General features: G+C 43.5%; 1 protein-coding gene across 1 annotated transcript in view; it reads right to left on the bottom strand.

The window, feature by feature from the left end:
* plekhg5a (pleckstrin homology domain containing, family G (with RhoGef domain) member 5a) overlaps positions 1-16,770 on the bottom strand; it is an 84,091-nt gene that overhangs the window by 22,332 nt on the left and 44,989 nt on the right. Inside the window, exons 3-5 of the mRNA XM_048614883.1 lie at positions 2,489-2,618; positions 1,058-1,160; positions 470-530 (exon numbers count right to left, since the gene is read on the bottom strand). Of these exons, the coding sequence (XP_048470840.1) occupies positions 470-530; positions 1,058-1,160; positions 2,489-2,618 (294 nt within the window). The remainder of the gene's footprint in view (positions 1-469; positions 531-1,057; positions 1,161-2,488; positions 2,619-16,770) is intronic.

Raw genomic sequence — 16,770 nt, 5'->3', positions numbered from 1 at the left:
ACATGTCTTCAACATTCATTAACACAACATTAAACTTCAATTAAATACCAGTAAGAACATGAGTCTACAGCACAAAACTGCTATCAATATAAGGCTGGGCAACTCACTCAGTCTCACCCAGTGTAGAGAGAACTTTACTCTGTATCTAATCTCATGTTCTACCTGTCTGGGCTATAGTTGTTGGAACTGTTTTGAAGGACATTTACTCTGTATTGAATCTGTGTGGTTCCTGCCCTGGGTACGTTTGATGGGACGGTGTCGAGGGAAATGTATGCCCTGCCGCACTCACAGGATCCAAGTCGAAGATAAAATGGGGTCCTAGGCATCTCGAGGTAGGCTGTGGAGAGGCGGGGTAAGTCTAGTCTGAGATTTAAAGAGGAGTTGGGAAGGACCTTGAATAGACTGGGGTATTTGGGAGAGAAGCTTGCTCATGATACTGAACACAGAATGATCTGAAGATATTTCTCACATCTGTGTGTCGGCGACGAGGCTTCTTCTTGCTCAGCTTCAGCGCAGAATTCCTCTTGTCACTGCAGAATTGGGAAAATTGAGAACGTTTTACCATAAAAACAGCACATTGCTCTGCTCACACTGAGACCAAGCCACCCTCACTCACTCTTCACCCTCACCCTCAGTAACTCAGCCAATGTCATGTTAACGACACTGTCACCTCGCAGCATTATCTCAAGGAAAGGAGTGTCCCGTTCTGCCCTTCAGAGTTACTGGATCCTGAGGCCATGGGCAGGTTAATGGCTCATGGTCGCGGTCAGGATCGGTGTGAATTGTAACAAATGAAAGCACTGACAGCGTGGCCAAAGTCATGCCACTTACAGGAATGTGGATAACACACTCACTCTCTGAAACTCTCTGATCAGCGTCACTCACTGTCCATGCTCAATATTTACACAACATTGTATAAACTAAAACAGGTGCTTGCAGGGGAAATGTTTCTCGGGTATTTGGTGAAGCCACAGATTAGAATTCCTGCTCTTTTAAATGAAAAGGAACCTGATGAGCTTTGGCAGACTGCATTGGTCACAGACAAATGCCTTTTTACCTTTTGCTATCCATTCCGCTTTCATCCTCGTCCTCCCTGTCAGATGATTGCCTGGTCCGGGGTGGGCATGAGCGGGTTGAGACATTTCTGGCCAGAACAGACCCTGCGACAACAACAGGAGATTAAGGTGTTTCTAAATCTCTCCATGGCCTTGCCCCTCTCTAGTTCTGTTTTCCCCTCCAGCTGTACAGTCCCCTGAGATTTCCACACTCCCAAATTTCTGGCCTCTTTCACATTCTCGATTTCCACTGCTGCACCATTGGCGGCCTCACCTTCAGCTGTCTAGGCCCTAGGCCTCTCTCCAATCCCCCTATCTTTCTCTCGATCTTTCCCCCACCTGTCCCAACACCACCTCATGTGGCTCGGTGTCTACATTTTGTTTTATTACGTTCCTGTGAAGTGCCATGAGATATATTAAATAAATGATATAAATGCAAGTTGTTGCTGAGCTAGATCTAGTTATCCTTCACGTTAAGAATGTCCTTTTGCAAAATTTATGGCTTGAATCATAGAATCCCTACAGTGTGGAAACAGGCCATTTGGCCCATTAAGTCCAACTGACCCTCCGAAGAGCATTCCACCCAGACTCAACCCCCTACCCTATCTCTGTAAATCTTCATTTCCCATGGCTAATCCACTTAACCTGCACATCCCTGGACACTAGGGGCAATTTAGCATTGCCAACCCACCTAACCTGCACATTTTTGGACAATGGGAGGAAACCTATGCAGACACAGAGAGAATATGCAAACTCCACACAGACAGCTGCCCGAGAATGGAATTGAACCTGGGTCCCTGGTGCTGTGAGGTAGCAGTGCTAACCACTGAGACACCGTGCCACCCAGTTCCCATATGGGCTACACTCAGACTGTGTGGTTCTGTAACCTGAGGTTATGTCTGGAGCTCAGTTCATCGACTCAATTGCATAGTTACCATGGAGCCAGGGCTGGGGTGTGGGACAATCCCAGGCTAATGAAGAATTGGAGAGAATTACTGAAGAGGAAGAGATTCAGGAAAAAAAATGACCATGAGAAATCTTTACAAGTGGGAGAAAGTAGCCTGGCTGATTTAATATAGATATCTACCAGGAATCTCAAACTCACTTTAGAAATAGACAGGAGCTCGCCTGACAATGGATCAATGTGATGTCTGGGTGGCAGTATCTCAAACAGACTGGATTACAGGGTCACACCTGACTGGATCACAGGACAATTAGGTCACAGACAAGTTAACATACTGACAGGAAAACCACCGAGGGACTTACTGCTTCTTCCTGGGTCCACCCCTAATACGATCCTAATCCTTTAATATTGATGGCACTGCGACTGGCATCAGGTATATCTTGCCAATGCAGTCAGGGAAACACAGCATATCAACACAACGGGAGCAGTGAAAAGCTGGAAGAAAGCAGTCAGGAAATGAGGGGCTGACCTTGGGGTGGGAGGTCAAAGCGGATGTGTCGGTCAAAGTGCATTGTGTCATGGAGTTTGCTGTCACAGGATGCACAGAGATTCAGTGGAGTTTGATTGTTAATCTCCTGGCAATCACCATGGTGACATACCTGAAAGATAAAGGGACACTCTTAGTAACCTCGAACGTGGAGCAACATGTCAAACAGGGAACAATATATCAAACACAGGACTGTACACTGTTCAAAAATCAATATATTTTGTTTGAGATTTGTGTGCGTTCAAAAGGGTTCTCTTCCCCAAGTGAGCTGAAGGTTATATCTGCACATTCACTGACCATGGAGAAGAAAATTGCAGCATGCCTGTCCCCTCCCAGCTGAAATAACTCTTGTAGTGTATTCTTTTACCCTCCTCAGCTACAGAGCTCTTTATCAGAAAGGACAAAGCCATGTTATCTCAATTTCAGCTGGTCATGTTGTCCATCTGTCAGCTTAAACATATGGTCACACTAACAGGAGCAGGCAACAAGGTTGCTGAGTACATACACTATCTGTTACAGGCAGATAATGTGACAACTGAAGTTTGGTCAGCTTTTCAACCTACAACAGGGAAACTATTCACTAACATATTCAGCATTCTACCACCACCAAAAAACCTCAAACAGATTCGGTGTGAAACCTCCATTTCCTCAAACATACGCTGTTTCCCAGCCAGCCTGAGACTGACTGTTCAGTGTTTGACCCACAATGCCTTCCTGACAGGGTATTTAGTGAGGGTCCAATTCTCAGATAAAGGGAGTGCAGTTCATGGATAACAGGCCCCTCCTCATCCTTACCCCAATGTGGCTCTCTCCAAAGATGCTGTGAGAATTAGAATCATACTCTGCTGAATAAAGACCTTAAAATCTTCCTCAGTTTCCAGTCCCATGACAGGATGTGCAGTCCCAGATTGGTGTCAGGGAGGTGAGAGCTAGGCTGGAGAAAAGCTTAATGTAAGAACAGTGACTGAGAATGTCTTGTAAATTCTGCTGTTGATATCCATTTATTGTGGTGAACTCTGAACCAGTCTAGGTCTAGTCTAATACAAGACCACTCTATGCACCTCACCTTAGCACATGAAAGCTGTCATTCTGTTTCCTAACAGCTAAGAAAAGCTCCTTGTTCACAGGCACACTGTGTCTGGGACAGTTTTCTGCAACATGTCCCAGGGGTATGTCATACTTAATTTAGTAACGAGTTAAATTTAGTTAAAAGCTTAATGTGCATGAACACTTATCAAACAGCAATTGTAATACGATTAAGTCCAATGTTATGGCTGAGAGAGAGAAACATGAAACAGTGACTAAGATTCTAGATGTAAGTAAGGCCTCAATGAATGAGACAGAGTTTGTTGACAATAAACTGGGCAACTCCATTTGTGGGTAAAATAAGTGATTAATGGGTGTGGGTGTTCAATAAGATTAATGTGATATTGAACCAATTTATACCCCTAAATATGCAAAAGTTCTCCTGCCAAAAGAAAAGAAAGTCAGGAAGATATGAAGAGATAAGAAACAAAACCAAAAGAAAAGGAGTACAAATACAATCTGGTACCTGTGAATGGGGAAGATATAAAGGGAAAGGGTGACAAAGCAGCAAGCACTTGCAAGGGATTTCAAAATCAACTCAAAAATATTTACAATGACATGAAGGGGATAAAAGAGAGGTTGGTCTGAAGCATTATGGGACCATAGAAAACGTAGGAAGGCTGATAACATCAATGAAATCAGGAAATGGTAAACAATGTGGAATTATTTTGCATTAGTATATAACAGAGGAAGAGGTTAGCCTGTCAGACATCCAAAGGAATCTCTTGATGAACCGTGGACATGGAATCACAAATTAACATGTACAAAATTTTTAAAAAGTAGAAATTAATTACACGAAAGAATGTCAAATCAAGGTTTACTTCCTGGAGCTACAAAAAAAAGTGAGAACCCTGAATGTTAGAGTATCCATGAAGTTCTCTCAATTCAGCACCATTCTTTAGAAAATTATGCATCCTATTCTGCGATTTAACAAGAGTGACAGAGAGCAATCCCAGAGAATTATTAGTCTAATACCTGTTGTTGGGAAACTGCTAAAGTCTACATAAAGATAGGGTGACTGAACACTTGAACATTTTCAGCTGCTTAGAGAGAGCTGATGTGAATGTTAAGGCGGAGGTCATTCCTGATTTGTCTGTTGGAGGCTGGTAAAATGACAACATTTAGAAGGCATCTAGATGAGCACATTAATAGGAAGGATTTAGAAGCACGTCGGCCAAATGCTGGCAAATGGAACCAGATTAATTTAGGATATCTGATAGGCACAGACGAATTGGACAAAAGGGTCTGTTTCCGTGCTATAAAACTCTATGACTTAAATAATGAATGGAGGAATGTCGGGTGATGCTCCTTGTATATTCCACTCGAAGAAGGGGAATGGTTGTAAAATGGCACCATCACTGGCCCAGTAATCCAGAGGCCCAGGTTAATGCTCTGCAGACACAAGTACAAATCTCACCACAGCAAATTGGAATAAATTACAACATATCAGGCATATTTAGCCTGTCTCAGTAATGGTGACAGTGAAAACTATCAGCAAATATCATAAAAACCCAGCTGATTCACTAATGCTTTTAGGTAAGAGAATCCGCTATCCTCCCTGGTCTGAGCTACATGTGACTCCAGGCCCACAGCAATTCGGCTGATTCCAAACTGAATTCTGAAATGGCCAAGCAAGTCACTAAGTTCAAGGGCAATTGGGGATGGGCAACAAATACCGGCCTTGCAGGTGACTCCCCCATTCAATGAAGAATAAAAGGCTATGACAAAGATTTTCATAAAACTCTGTTGGATATAGAGTCAGAGAGTCATACAACATGAAAACAGACCCTTTGGCCCAACTCTTCCGTATCAACCAGGTTTCCCAAACTAAACTAGTCCCATTTGCATGTGTTTGGCCCATGTCCCTCTAAACCTGTTCTATTCATGTATCTGTGAAACTCATGAAATCATTGGGAAATCATCAACCTCATTATAGAATTGCAGAAAGAAGGAGACAAGGAGTCAGAATACAGACAGGACTCTCTTTGGCAGGATGTGAAGAATGGTGCCTGCAAGGATTGAGGTAGGGGCCTTCAAACTGCAATGCATTCATTAACATCTTAGACAGTGGAATAGAAGGCCATATGTCCAAATATGCTAATGTCAGAAAGATAACAGCACTGTAGGCAGTTTAGCTGGAAATATAAAATTATAAAGTGATAGTGGCTAATTTAGCAAGTGGGTAAAATTGTGGCAAACAAATCACAATGTAGGCAAAGATATGATCATCCACTATGGACCTAGAAAGGATATTTTCTAAATGGTGAAAAACTAAAGGCAAAGGAACGTAGAGGATCCAAGAACACAGATCACATCACAGATTGGGGAAAAAGTGACATGGGGAAGAGGATGGAGCTGATTGGGTGGGTAAAGTCAGGTTAATATTTGTACTATTTATATCGCTTATAGTTTGTAAGATCTTTATTTTGGATTGATATTGCAGAGTTGAGAGAAGAAGAGCCCTAAAGGAATTGATATTATTGGATTTTAATAAAAATCTGAAAGTTTAATTTGAAAGAGTAAGTCAGGGAAGGAGAGCTCGGGTATGCTCCCCTTGCTTGCAGTCCTGAGGTAGGTATCGGACCAGAATGCGTGCACAAAATGCCTACACCTACAGCTCCTGGTACCCAAGTGTCAGAGTCAGAGCGGTGGCTGGGTACAGTGTGGTGCCTCCACATCGCTGGAGTATTGTGGAGAACCTGTACACAGAGCTGGTCACTTCACTGGCCAACACTCCCCAGGCAGGGAGGGAATGGATGACCCCATGAGGCAGGGAAAGAGCAGATGGCATATGGTACAGAGATGCCCTGTGGCCATTCCCTGCAGTAAGGATGTACCACTTTGGATAATGTTGGAGTGAGTGCCCTCTCACAGGAAAATGGCAACAGCCAAATTCATTTATACTGTTGGCTCTGCAGTCAAAGAGAGCTGGATTAAGTGTGCGAATGCTATAGGAATAGTGGATTCAGATGTAAGGAGAATCAATAGATGTCTCTGTGGCTGTAAACTCAACTCCAGGAAGACACATTGCCTCCTGGATGCTAGGATCAAGGATGCCTTGGAGTGGTTACAGGACATTGTGGAGTGTGAATAGCAACAGCCAGTCATGGTGAATACATTGGTACTGAAGGAATAGGTACAGAAAGGGATGAGGTCCTAAAAGTAGAATATGGAGGTTGATGAATCAAGGTAAAAGGTAGCATCTCAAAGGTAATGATCTCTGGATTGCTACCAGTGCCACATGCTAGTCAGAGAAGAATGGTATATCAGATGAATACATGGCTGGACAGATGGAGTGAGGGGGAGGATTTCAGATTCCTGGGCCATTGGGACCAGGTCTGGGGAAGGTGGGGGACAGGTTGAACCCAGGCAGGACCAGAACTGATGTCCCGGGGGAATATTTCCAGCGTGGTTGAAGAAGGTTTAAACTAAAATGGCAGGGGGTTGGGAATCTATATAGGGAGACAGAAAAGAGGGAAATAAGGGCAAAAACAGTAGACAGGATGGGAAATAAGAAAAGTGATAGCAAGAATCAAACAGGGCCATTGTGCAAAATAATGTGAACAAGACTAAGACTGTTAAAAAGACAAGCTTTAAGGCCTTGTGGCTTAATGTGTAGAGCATTCACAATAAAATGATGAATTAGATGTGAAGATTGATATAAATGGTATAATATAGTTTGGATTATGGAGACATGGTTGCAGGGTGACCAGGGACAGAAGCTGAATCTTCTGGAATCTTCAGTTTTTTAGAAGGACAGACAAAAAGGAAAAAGATGATGGACTAGCATTTCTGGTTAAAGAGTAAAATTAACACAATAATGAGGAAGGATATTAGCTCTGGTGAAGTGGAATGTGTATGGGTAGAGACAGAAAAACCAAGGGACAAAAATGATATATAGATCGCCACAATGTAGCGGTAATGTTGAGGAAGGCAATAAACAGGAAATTAGAGATGCAAGTAATAAAGATACAGTTGTAATTATGGATGACTTTAATCTGCATATAGATTAGGCAAATCAAATCAGTAACAATACACTGAGGACCCAATGACAGAATATTTCAAAATAAAAACCAATAGAACTGTGGATGCTATAAATCAGAAAAGAAAACAGAAATTGCTGGGAAATCTCAACAGGTCTGGCAGCATCTGTGGAGAGAAATCAGAGTTAACGTTTCATGTGTAGTGACCCTTCCTCAGAACTGAGAGACGTCATCCTTGACTGGGATTGTGTAATCAGAAAGGAATAATTAGCAATCTATCTAAGCCAGACTCCTTGTGGAAGAGTGATCATAATATGACAGAGTGTTTCATTCAGATGGAGAGTGGTGTAGTTCATTCTGTGACCAGGGTCCTGAATCTAAATAAAGGAAATTACAATGGTATGAGGCACCAGTTAGCCCCGATAAATTAGAGAATGTTACTTAAAGGGACACTGGTGGATAAGCAAGGGTGAACATTGAAAACAGGCATGGGGGAATAGCAACAATTGTTAATTCCAGTCTGGGACAAAAATAAATGGCAAAAGTGGCCCCATCATGGGTAATAAAGAAAATGAGGGATGGTATTAGATCCAAGGAAGGAATAGACAAATCAGACAAAAAAGCATCAGACATGTGGATTCGAAGTAGTTTAGATTTCAGCAAAAGAGGACAAAAGGGTTAATTAATAGAGAGAGTATAGAGCACAAGGCAGTATGTGCAGGGAACATACAAACCAGTTACAAAAGCTCAATACCATACTCCCTCCTGTTCTCTCTTCATATCCTTTGATGCCTTTAGTGCCTCGAAATCTATTGCTTTCTTAAATATATTCAGTGACTTGGCCTCCACAGCCTCATGTGGTGGAGCAATCCACAGGTTCACCACTCCGCGTGAAGAGATGTCTCTTTATTTAAGTCCTAAATGGCCTACCCCATAGCCTGAGACCTTTGTGCTAAACCATCCAGCCAGGAGAAACATCATCCCTGCATCAAGCCCCTCCAGCCTGTCAGAATTATATACATAAGAATTAAATCTCCTCTTATTTTTGTAAACTCCAATTAATGCAGGTTAGACAATCCAGTCTTGGCTCATACTACAATCCTGCTATCCCATGAATCAGTCTGGTGACCTTCACTCCACTCACCCTATGGCAAATGTATCCTTTCTTGGGTAAGGAGACCAAAACTGTACAGAATACACCAGGTGTGGTCTCACCAAAGCACTGTACCAGTGCAGTAAGACTCAAATCCTCTTGCAATGAAGACCAACATGCTATTTGTGTTCCTTCCTGCTTGCTACACCTGCATGCTTGCTTTCAGTGACTGTTGTACTAGGACAGTCAAGTCCCTTTGTACATAGAGGCATAGAGCTGTACAGCATGGAAACAGACCCTTCACTCCAACCCAGCCACGCCGACTAGATATCCCAAATCAATCTAGTCCCATTTGCCAGCATTTGGCCCATATTCCTCCAAACCCTTCCTATTCATATACCCATCCAGATGCTGCTTAAATGTTGTAATTGTAGCAGCTTCTACCACTTTCTCTGGCAGCTCATTCCATACACGCACCATCTTCTGTGTGAAAAAGTTGCCCTTTAGGTCCTTTTTAAATCTTTCCCCTCTCACCTTAAACCTATGCTGTCTCGTTTTAAACTCTGCTACCGTGGGGAAAAGACCTTGGCTATTCACCCTCGGGAAAAGACATCGACACTTCCCAATCTATCACCGTTTCAATAATACTCTGTCATTCTGTTTTTCCTACTAAAGAGGATAACTTTGCACTTATCCACGTGACAGTGCATGTGCCATGTATTTCCCCATTCATTCAATTGGTCTAAATCACCCTAAACCTCTTTACAACATCCTCACCATCCCACCTGGTATTGTGTTACCAGCAAAAATATGCACCAGTTGCTACTGTGGTAAACAAAGGTGTGTCAACATTTCTAAAGAGACCAGAAGTTTCTTAATTTTGTCAAAAGCCTTTTCCTGGTCAGCGTTCCAGAATCACTGTAAAAGCTGTCTCAAGGTCTCATTAACATCTGCCAAGTTCAAGAGAAACCTGTTTATTTGATGTACCATCCCAGGAATCTTTGAAGTTCTGCGGTGTTCCAAGGCAGTGGAAATTTTCTTACAGTTTTTTTTCTTGCAGATTAACCGCGATCCCAGTAGTTTGGGTAATGTGTCCAAGAAATTTTATTTTAGGTCTTGCAAACTTGCACTTCACTTTTGATGTGAGTCCTCACAGTCGTCCGGTAACTGAATGTGGAAAGAAATGACCCAAATCATCTCAGAAAAGAAATACCTTCTCAAAGAGCTTGCCAACCTACCTTACACTGACTGCTGCCTTTCCTCCAACACTGAGCCAGCTTGAATGACAGTTAGTACCAAGAATGAAGCCCAATGAGGTGTCAGTATCTCCTGTTGAAGTCTCTGGCCATTCTGTGCCATCATCACTTCAGTTGGATGCCCAATGATGGAACTGGATTCTCCAAGAATCTACCACAAATATCAGCACATTGGAGCCTAGAGGTTTGCTCAAACAAACACGAGGACCCTTCATCTCCATCTCCACTGGCTGGAAATAAGGCAGGGACCCAGGCTGGAAACAGTCTGTAAGCACCATGGGACACATTGTTCTTGTAGGTTAGATAAGTGATGTCATTGGGCAGAGCAGTGAATGTTTGACTTTTAACATCCACTGTCTGCTGTGAATGTCTCAGTAATCAGAGACAAAATGGACTCTAACCCAGCTTTGGGCACACCTCTCATAGGAAGACATGGAGCTTGGCACTGAGTGGCACAGGTTGGCAGTCAAGGTGGTCAGCGGATGTTAGAAATCCTCCAACTTGATAATTTACCAGAGCATTGAGTAAATCCTGCCATGGAAGGGCTGTAACACAGAGCCTAAACCAGCAGCTGGAGGTAAAGAATGGAGCCATTTCAAAGTTCGTGTTGGAGTGGGATCAGCCAGCTGTGTAAATATTGTGCTCTGGGCAGAGTTCTCTCTCATAGTTATTCAGTGCACCAAGCATATCATCAACTGGCTCTACAAACAGGCCCAACATCAGATGACAGGTCTAGCTGCATCTATTCAGCAATGAACTGCTCAGCAACAGCGCAAACACCTTTAACCCTTCCAATGCTAAACTGATGCTAGGCTTGAAGTTCGAGTTATTATTATTCCAGTTTTCTTCCCCTTTTCCTGAAGATGGAGCTCACTCTTCCTCTGATACTGGGAACGTGTCCCAAGGCCTTGTGCTCAAACAACCGATCTTTGTGTGTGAGTCATAACACAATACAATGAAAAAGCCTTCAGCTTCTAGCCTGATCCCGTCCATATTTGATCGCAAAATCCTAAAATGATACTTCCTGGGCAATACTGAGGGAGTACTGAACTGTCAGGGAGTCTCTAATTGAGAGGGTGTTGAACTGTCAGAGGGGCAAAATAAAGGGAGCACTGAGTTCTGACAGAGGAGTATTGAGGGAACACAGAGATGTTAGGGAAATATTGAGGGAGATCTGAGCTGCCAGAGGGGTAAAGTTAGATGTGAGGCGAGAGTGATTACCCCTGACATCAGGGAAACATTTGACCGAATATGGCATCAAGAAGCCCTAGCAAACTGGAGTCAATGGGAATCAGGTTGTGGTTATTGGAAATCGATCATCTTGTTCCTTGCCATCACACAAAAATTCCTCAAGGTAGTGTCTTAGGCCCAACCATCTTCAGCTGCTTCATCAATGACCTTCCCTCCATCATAAGGTCCAAAGTGGGAATGTTGGCTGACGATTGCACAACGTTCAGGACCATTTGAAACTCCTCAGAAACTGTTGTAGACAGACTGGGTAACTTTCGGACTCAGGCTGGTAAGTGGTAAATAACATTCACCCCACACAAGTTCCATGCAACGACCATCTCCAACAAGACAGAATCTAACAATCACCCTGAATTTTCAATGGCATTACCATTGCTGAATCCCCAGCTATCAACATTCTGGGAATTAAAATTGACCAGGAATCAAACTGGACCTGCCATATGAATACAGTGGCTACAAGAGCAGGCCAGAGATGAGGAATTCTGTTGCATGCAACTCACTTCCCATTTCCTCAATGTCTTTCACCATCTATAAGGCACAAGTCAGGATTGTGGTGGTATACTCTCCATATTTCTGGATAGATATAGCCCTAGATAGGTATAGTTCCAACAACACTCAAGAAGCTTAACACCAACGAGGACAAAGATGCCCACTTGATTGGCACCACATCCTCAAACATCCCTCCACCACTGGCATTCAGGAACAGCAGTATGTACTAGCTACAAGATGCACTGCAGAATTCATCAAGCCTCCTTTGACAGCACCTTCCAAACCTGTGACTACAACCACTTAGAAGAACAAGGATATGAACTGTATGGTAACACTGGCACCTATAAGTTTCCCTCTGAGCAACAATGCATACAAGGCTATGGACTCAGTGCTGGAAAGTGGGATTAGAATCATTATGTATTTGTTTTTGACTGGCATGGACATGATGGGCCAAAGGGCCTCTTTCTATGCTGTAGATCACTCTGACTCTATGACCATCTAAACTTGGAAATATATACCACTGTTCTTTCATTGTTGCTGAAACCTAATCCTGAACTCCCTTCTCAATCGCACTGTGGTTGTTCCTACATCCCAAGCATTGCAGCAGGTCACATCTACCTTCTCAAGGGCAATTAGGGATGGGCAATAAGTGCTGGCTCACCCAGCAATACCCACATCCCATAAACAAATACTTACATAAAAATCTGGGCGAGTACTGACCTATCAGAGGGGTGATACCGTGAGAGTGCTGAGCTCTCTAAGGGGAGTACTGAGGGAACACAGAACAGTCAGAGGGGCTATTCTGAGGCAGTCCTCAGCTGTTAGAGTGGTAATACTGAGGGAGCACTGAACTATCACAGGGTACTTCTACAGGAGAGCAGTACTGTTGAAGAGACAGCTCTCAGGGAGCACTGTGCTGTTAAAGGGGCAAGTGTGATGGCATGGTCATCAGAGATTTCATCATTTGGGCAAGACACTGAACTGGAGCCCACTCTTCCCTGTCAGGTTGCACAAAATATCTCAGAGCACTTTTTGAATAAGAGCAAGGGAATTCACTTGGTGCTCCAGCCATGATTTATTCTTCGGTCGACATCTGTCTAACTGGTCATTCTCACCTTTCTGTTTGCAAGACCTTGCTGTGTGCAAATTGGTTGCTCTGTTTCTTACATTACAACAGTGACTAAAAATCAGAGGCATTTGTTTGGCTGAAAATGACTTTGAGATGTTCTGAGATCATAAAGGGCCTATATAAATTAAAATCTACCATTTGTTAAGTTATTGAGAAAGGAAATCAGCCTGATTCCAGCTTCTGATCACTGGCCAGTGACCTACTCTCACTGTCCATCCCAGAGTCTAGGAGAGGAGTTTTAAGTCAATGTTCCTGCTTCTGATCAATGTCAAGTAATACCTGCATTATAAAGAGGAGAAATCAGCAAATGTCTCTGTTCCTGATCACTGTCAAATGACCCACCCCAGGCTACAGAGAGGGGAGGTCAGCTAATGCTTTGTCTTCCTGATCATTGCCCAGAACAGAGTGGCATGGTGGCTCAGTGGTTAGGTGCAGTCTCACAGCACCAGGGGCCCAGGTTTGATTCCACCCTTGAGCAACTGTCTGTGTGGAACTTGCACATTCTCCCCGTGTCTGCGCGGGTTTCCTCCGGGTGCTCCGGTTTCCTCTCACAGTCCAAAGATGTGTAGGCTGGGTGGATTGGCCATGCTAAATTGCCCATAGTGTTCAGAGATGTATAGATTTAGGTGGATCACAGGAGGATGGGTCTGGGTGGGATGTTTTGAGGATTGGTGTGGACTTGTTGAGGCGAAGGGCCTGTTTCCACACTGTAGGGATTCTATGAACTCTGGGAAGTGTGTGAGAGAGAATGTGGATATGGTTAGGAACAATGCAAAAGATTTTTGTTTGTTGGTCTGTGAATAATTCAGAAATCAATTGTGATCTTGTAGAGCCATCACCCAGTGATTCAACATCATACCAGACCCTTCAGTCCTCTAATGCCTGATTGCCTGAGTTAATCAACTGTAAACTTTGCAGCCAATATCAACTCTAAAGCAATAAATGAATGCATCACAGAACAGCTGTAACCTTAAGATTCCTGAGACTGTCAGTGTCTGGCTGTATGATGTGGTTCCGGTATTGAGTATGCATGCTGTTAAACCTGCCTCATTTATCCAGCGTGTATAGGTAGAAAGATTTGGACAGAGAGGAAGAAGAGAGAGTGAAGGAGTCGGAGGGTGAGAGAAATTAATTGAGAAATGGTGAGACGCACAGAAATATACAGAGAAACGGACAAAAAGAGCAAGGAAAGAAATAAACGGAGAGAAAACAGTTATGAGAAATAAACAGGAGGAAAGAGTAAAAGGAAACCAGAGAAAGAGAGAGAAGGAGAAGGAAAAACTGAGAGATTAGCAGCAGGATAAACTATGTTGTGCAGTGCCAGTTGGCTCTCTGCCATCTACCCTGCGGCTGGCCAGTCTCACAAACTGAATGTACTGGAGTGGCTCAGTGACAAATCATTCCATGACCTTGACTGCAGCCTGGTCTGAAATTACAGGGCACTGTGCAGCCCACAGACCTGATCCAAACTCCCAAACCATTTACACTCCCTGGTTTATTACACCAGGGCCATAGAGGAGCTGAACCCCAGGGAGAGTCAGCACCTTCAGGAGGGGAGGGGGAGAGAAAGGGAATATGCATGAAACACTTTAGGATGAGTGATACAGATAATTAATGTGCCAACCAGCTGATCGACATGCACTGATTCAGACCAAAAACACATGGAACTCAAGAGCAGGGTCAGCTGTGTTACACAGCTGTGTGGTGAGAAACAAACCCTGGACTTGGTCAGAACCCTGTCTCCAAGCTCTAATAGGGCCCTGTTGTGTCATTACCAGATCAGTAGTTGGACCCCTTTTCTGTCAGTGTCAAGGAGCCATTAGCTGACAATAATTAACCGCTGAAGTAGCAAAGAACTCCCAATCATCACAGATAAAATTCTGGTCCAACCTGCAATATGACAGACTCAGTATAGTCTGATTGAATTGACCACAGGGTGTTGTAACACAGCTAGTGTTATATATCACCCTTTCTTTGCCCCGGTCTCATCTCCCAGTCACTTCTATCAATGTTCCCACTGCTGCTGCAGCATACACCCGACACTGCCTGCGTTTCCCATCAATACATCATTTGCACAAGAAGGGCTGAGGCATGTTCACGCCCACACCCTCCCAAGCGAGGTTTCGTCAATGGGCTGGCCTAGTCCATGGCATCTCTCACTCATCTCCCACACATCACTCAACCCCAGGCAGAGTTAATGTAACAAATGTCTCATTTTGGGAAGTGTCAGAACTGGAGTCTCCCAGTTTTCACTCTGATGGAACTGACAGAGAATGAACTGCAACAAACAACGCCCAAATATCATGGCGACATTTCTGTATCAGGCATGTAGTACAGACACAAGGCAAGAAACACTTGCATTTTTAGAGTCTTTCTACAACTTTTGGATGCACCAAAGCATTTTATAGAACAGCAGAATCACAATATGTCAAATTTGCAAGTGTCTCTTTCACAAATTGTGATAAACAGAGCTTCAAGGTAACTGACAAAGTCCCTATGTAACTTGATTTGCCTACAAAAAAAACACAGAAATCCAGTGACACAGTAAATATGTGAAAAATGTCTTTATTTTTCAATTTGTTCACTTCTTATAAAGGCCTGACAGTGTACTGTGAAAGGCTTCAAAAAACATTGGGAGATAGCTCTGGTAAGACTGTAAAACTCTTCTGCTCAGCATGCTGTCCTTGGACATGTCCACCATTTGCCAATGCAGTCAAAGATGTTTTCCATGTTTCTCAGTTGCAATGAGAAATCCCAAAGCATTCCTACGGTCTTCGGGGAAAAGGTGGGTGACCAGATGGGCTCACATAGAACTCTGCAGGATCCTTGGGGTGACCATCTACATTTTGTCCATTGATACATTTTGCCCACATTCTTGATCCACGCCCCAAAAAGGCTGGAGGTCGTCCGGGTGGTTTTGTCAGTGTCACACTCTGAGGAAAGTATCTTGTCATTCACAAAGCGACGTGGCTTCCTGGACTTTCCTATCACCAGAAGCAGTAGCTTTTTGGCACCATTCATATTGGCACAGACCATAGCAGTGACACAGTCCTCACTTCAATATCCCCCATTACACGTGTCATCTTTAAACAAAGAGTGGGCTGGTAAAAGATGATAACCTGTCCAGTTTAACTGAGGTTAAAAAGCAGCAATATCCTAATAACCAGGTAACATTTTAGTGTTGCTGGTGGGGGGAATGTATCTGATTCAGGATATTGCTTTTCTGAAATAGTGACATGGGATCCTTTGTATTGTTGAGAAAGTGGTGCATAAGTCACTCAGAACTACACTTGCAGTTTTAGCGTGAATTAAGTTCACCAATCCCTGGAGTGAGTCTTGAACCCGCAATCTTCAGGCTCACATGACAGGGCTAGCAACTCAGCCACAACTGAGACCTAAGGCACTAGCAGTGTGCCCCAGTGTGAGCCTACAGATTTGGATGGGGCAGTGGGATGGTTTAGCACAAAGCCAGGAAGCGGTGCTCTCAGTACAGAGCAGGAGAAAAGGTGAGACTTAGGAGGGAACAGGGACCTTAATACCATGTGCAGTGCCAGTGAGAATCCTTTTTGTAAAGTGAGATACTTATTTGTCAAATGTTCATGGAAAGATTTGAGCACAGGAATTCTTCCATCACAGAGTCATACAGCATGGAAACAGACCCTTCGGTCTAACCAGTCCATGCCAAACATAATCCCAAACTAAACCAGCCTGTTCTGGCCCACATCCCTCCAAACCTTTCCTATTCATGTAATTATGTAAGTATCTTTTAAGCATTGTAACTGTGCCTGCACCCATCAGTTCCTCAGGAAGTTCATTCCACACGTGAACCACCCTCTGTGCAAAAAAATTGCCCCTCATGTCTTTTTTAAATCGATCTCCTCTCACCTTAAAAATATGCCCCCGTGTCCTCTCACATTTGCTCTCAGCCACACTCAATCACATTTACAGATCACCATCTATTCATTGAGATAACAAGGTGA

Source organism: Rhincodon typus, chromosome 31, assembly GCF_021869965.1.
Source record: "Rhincodon typus isolate 14 chromosome 31, sRhiTyp1.1, whole genome shotgun sequence".
NCBI lineage: Eukaryota > Metazoa > Chordata > Chondrichthyes > Orectolobiformes > Rhincodontidae > Rhincodon > Rhincodon typus.
Note: the sequence above shows the minus strand (reverse complement) of the source record. Positions and strands in the feature narration are given on the sequence as shown.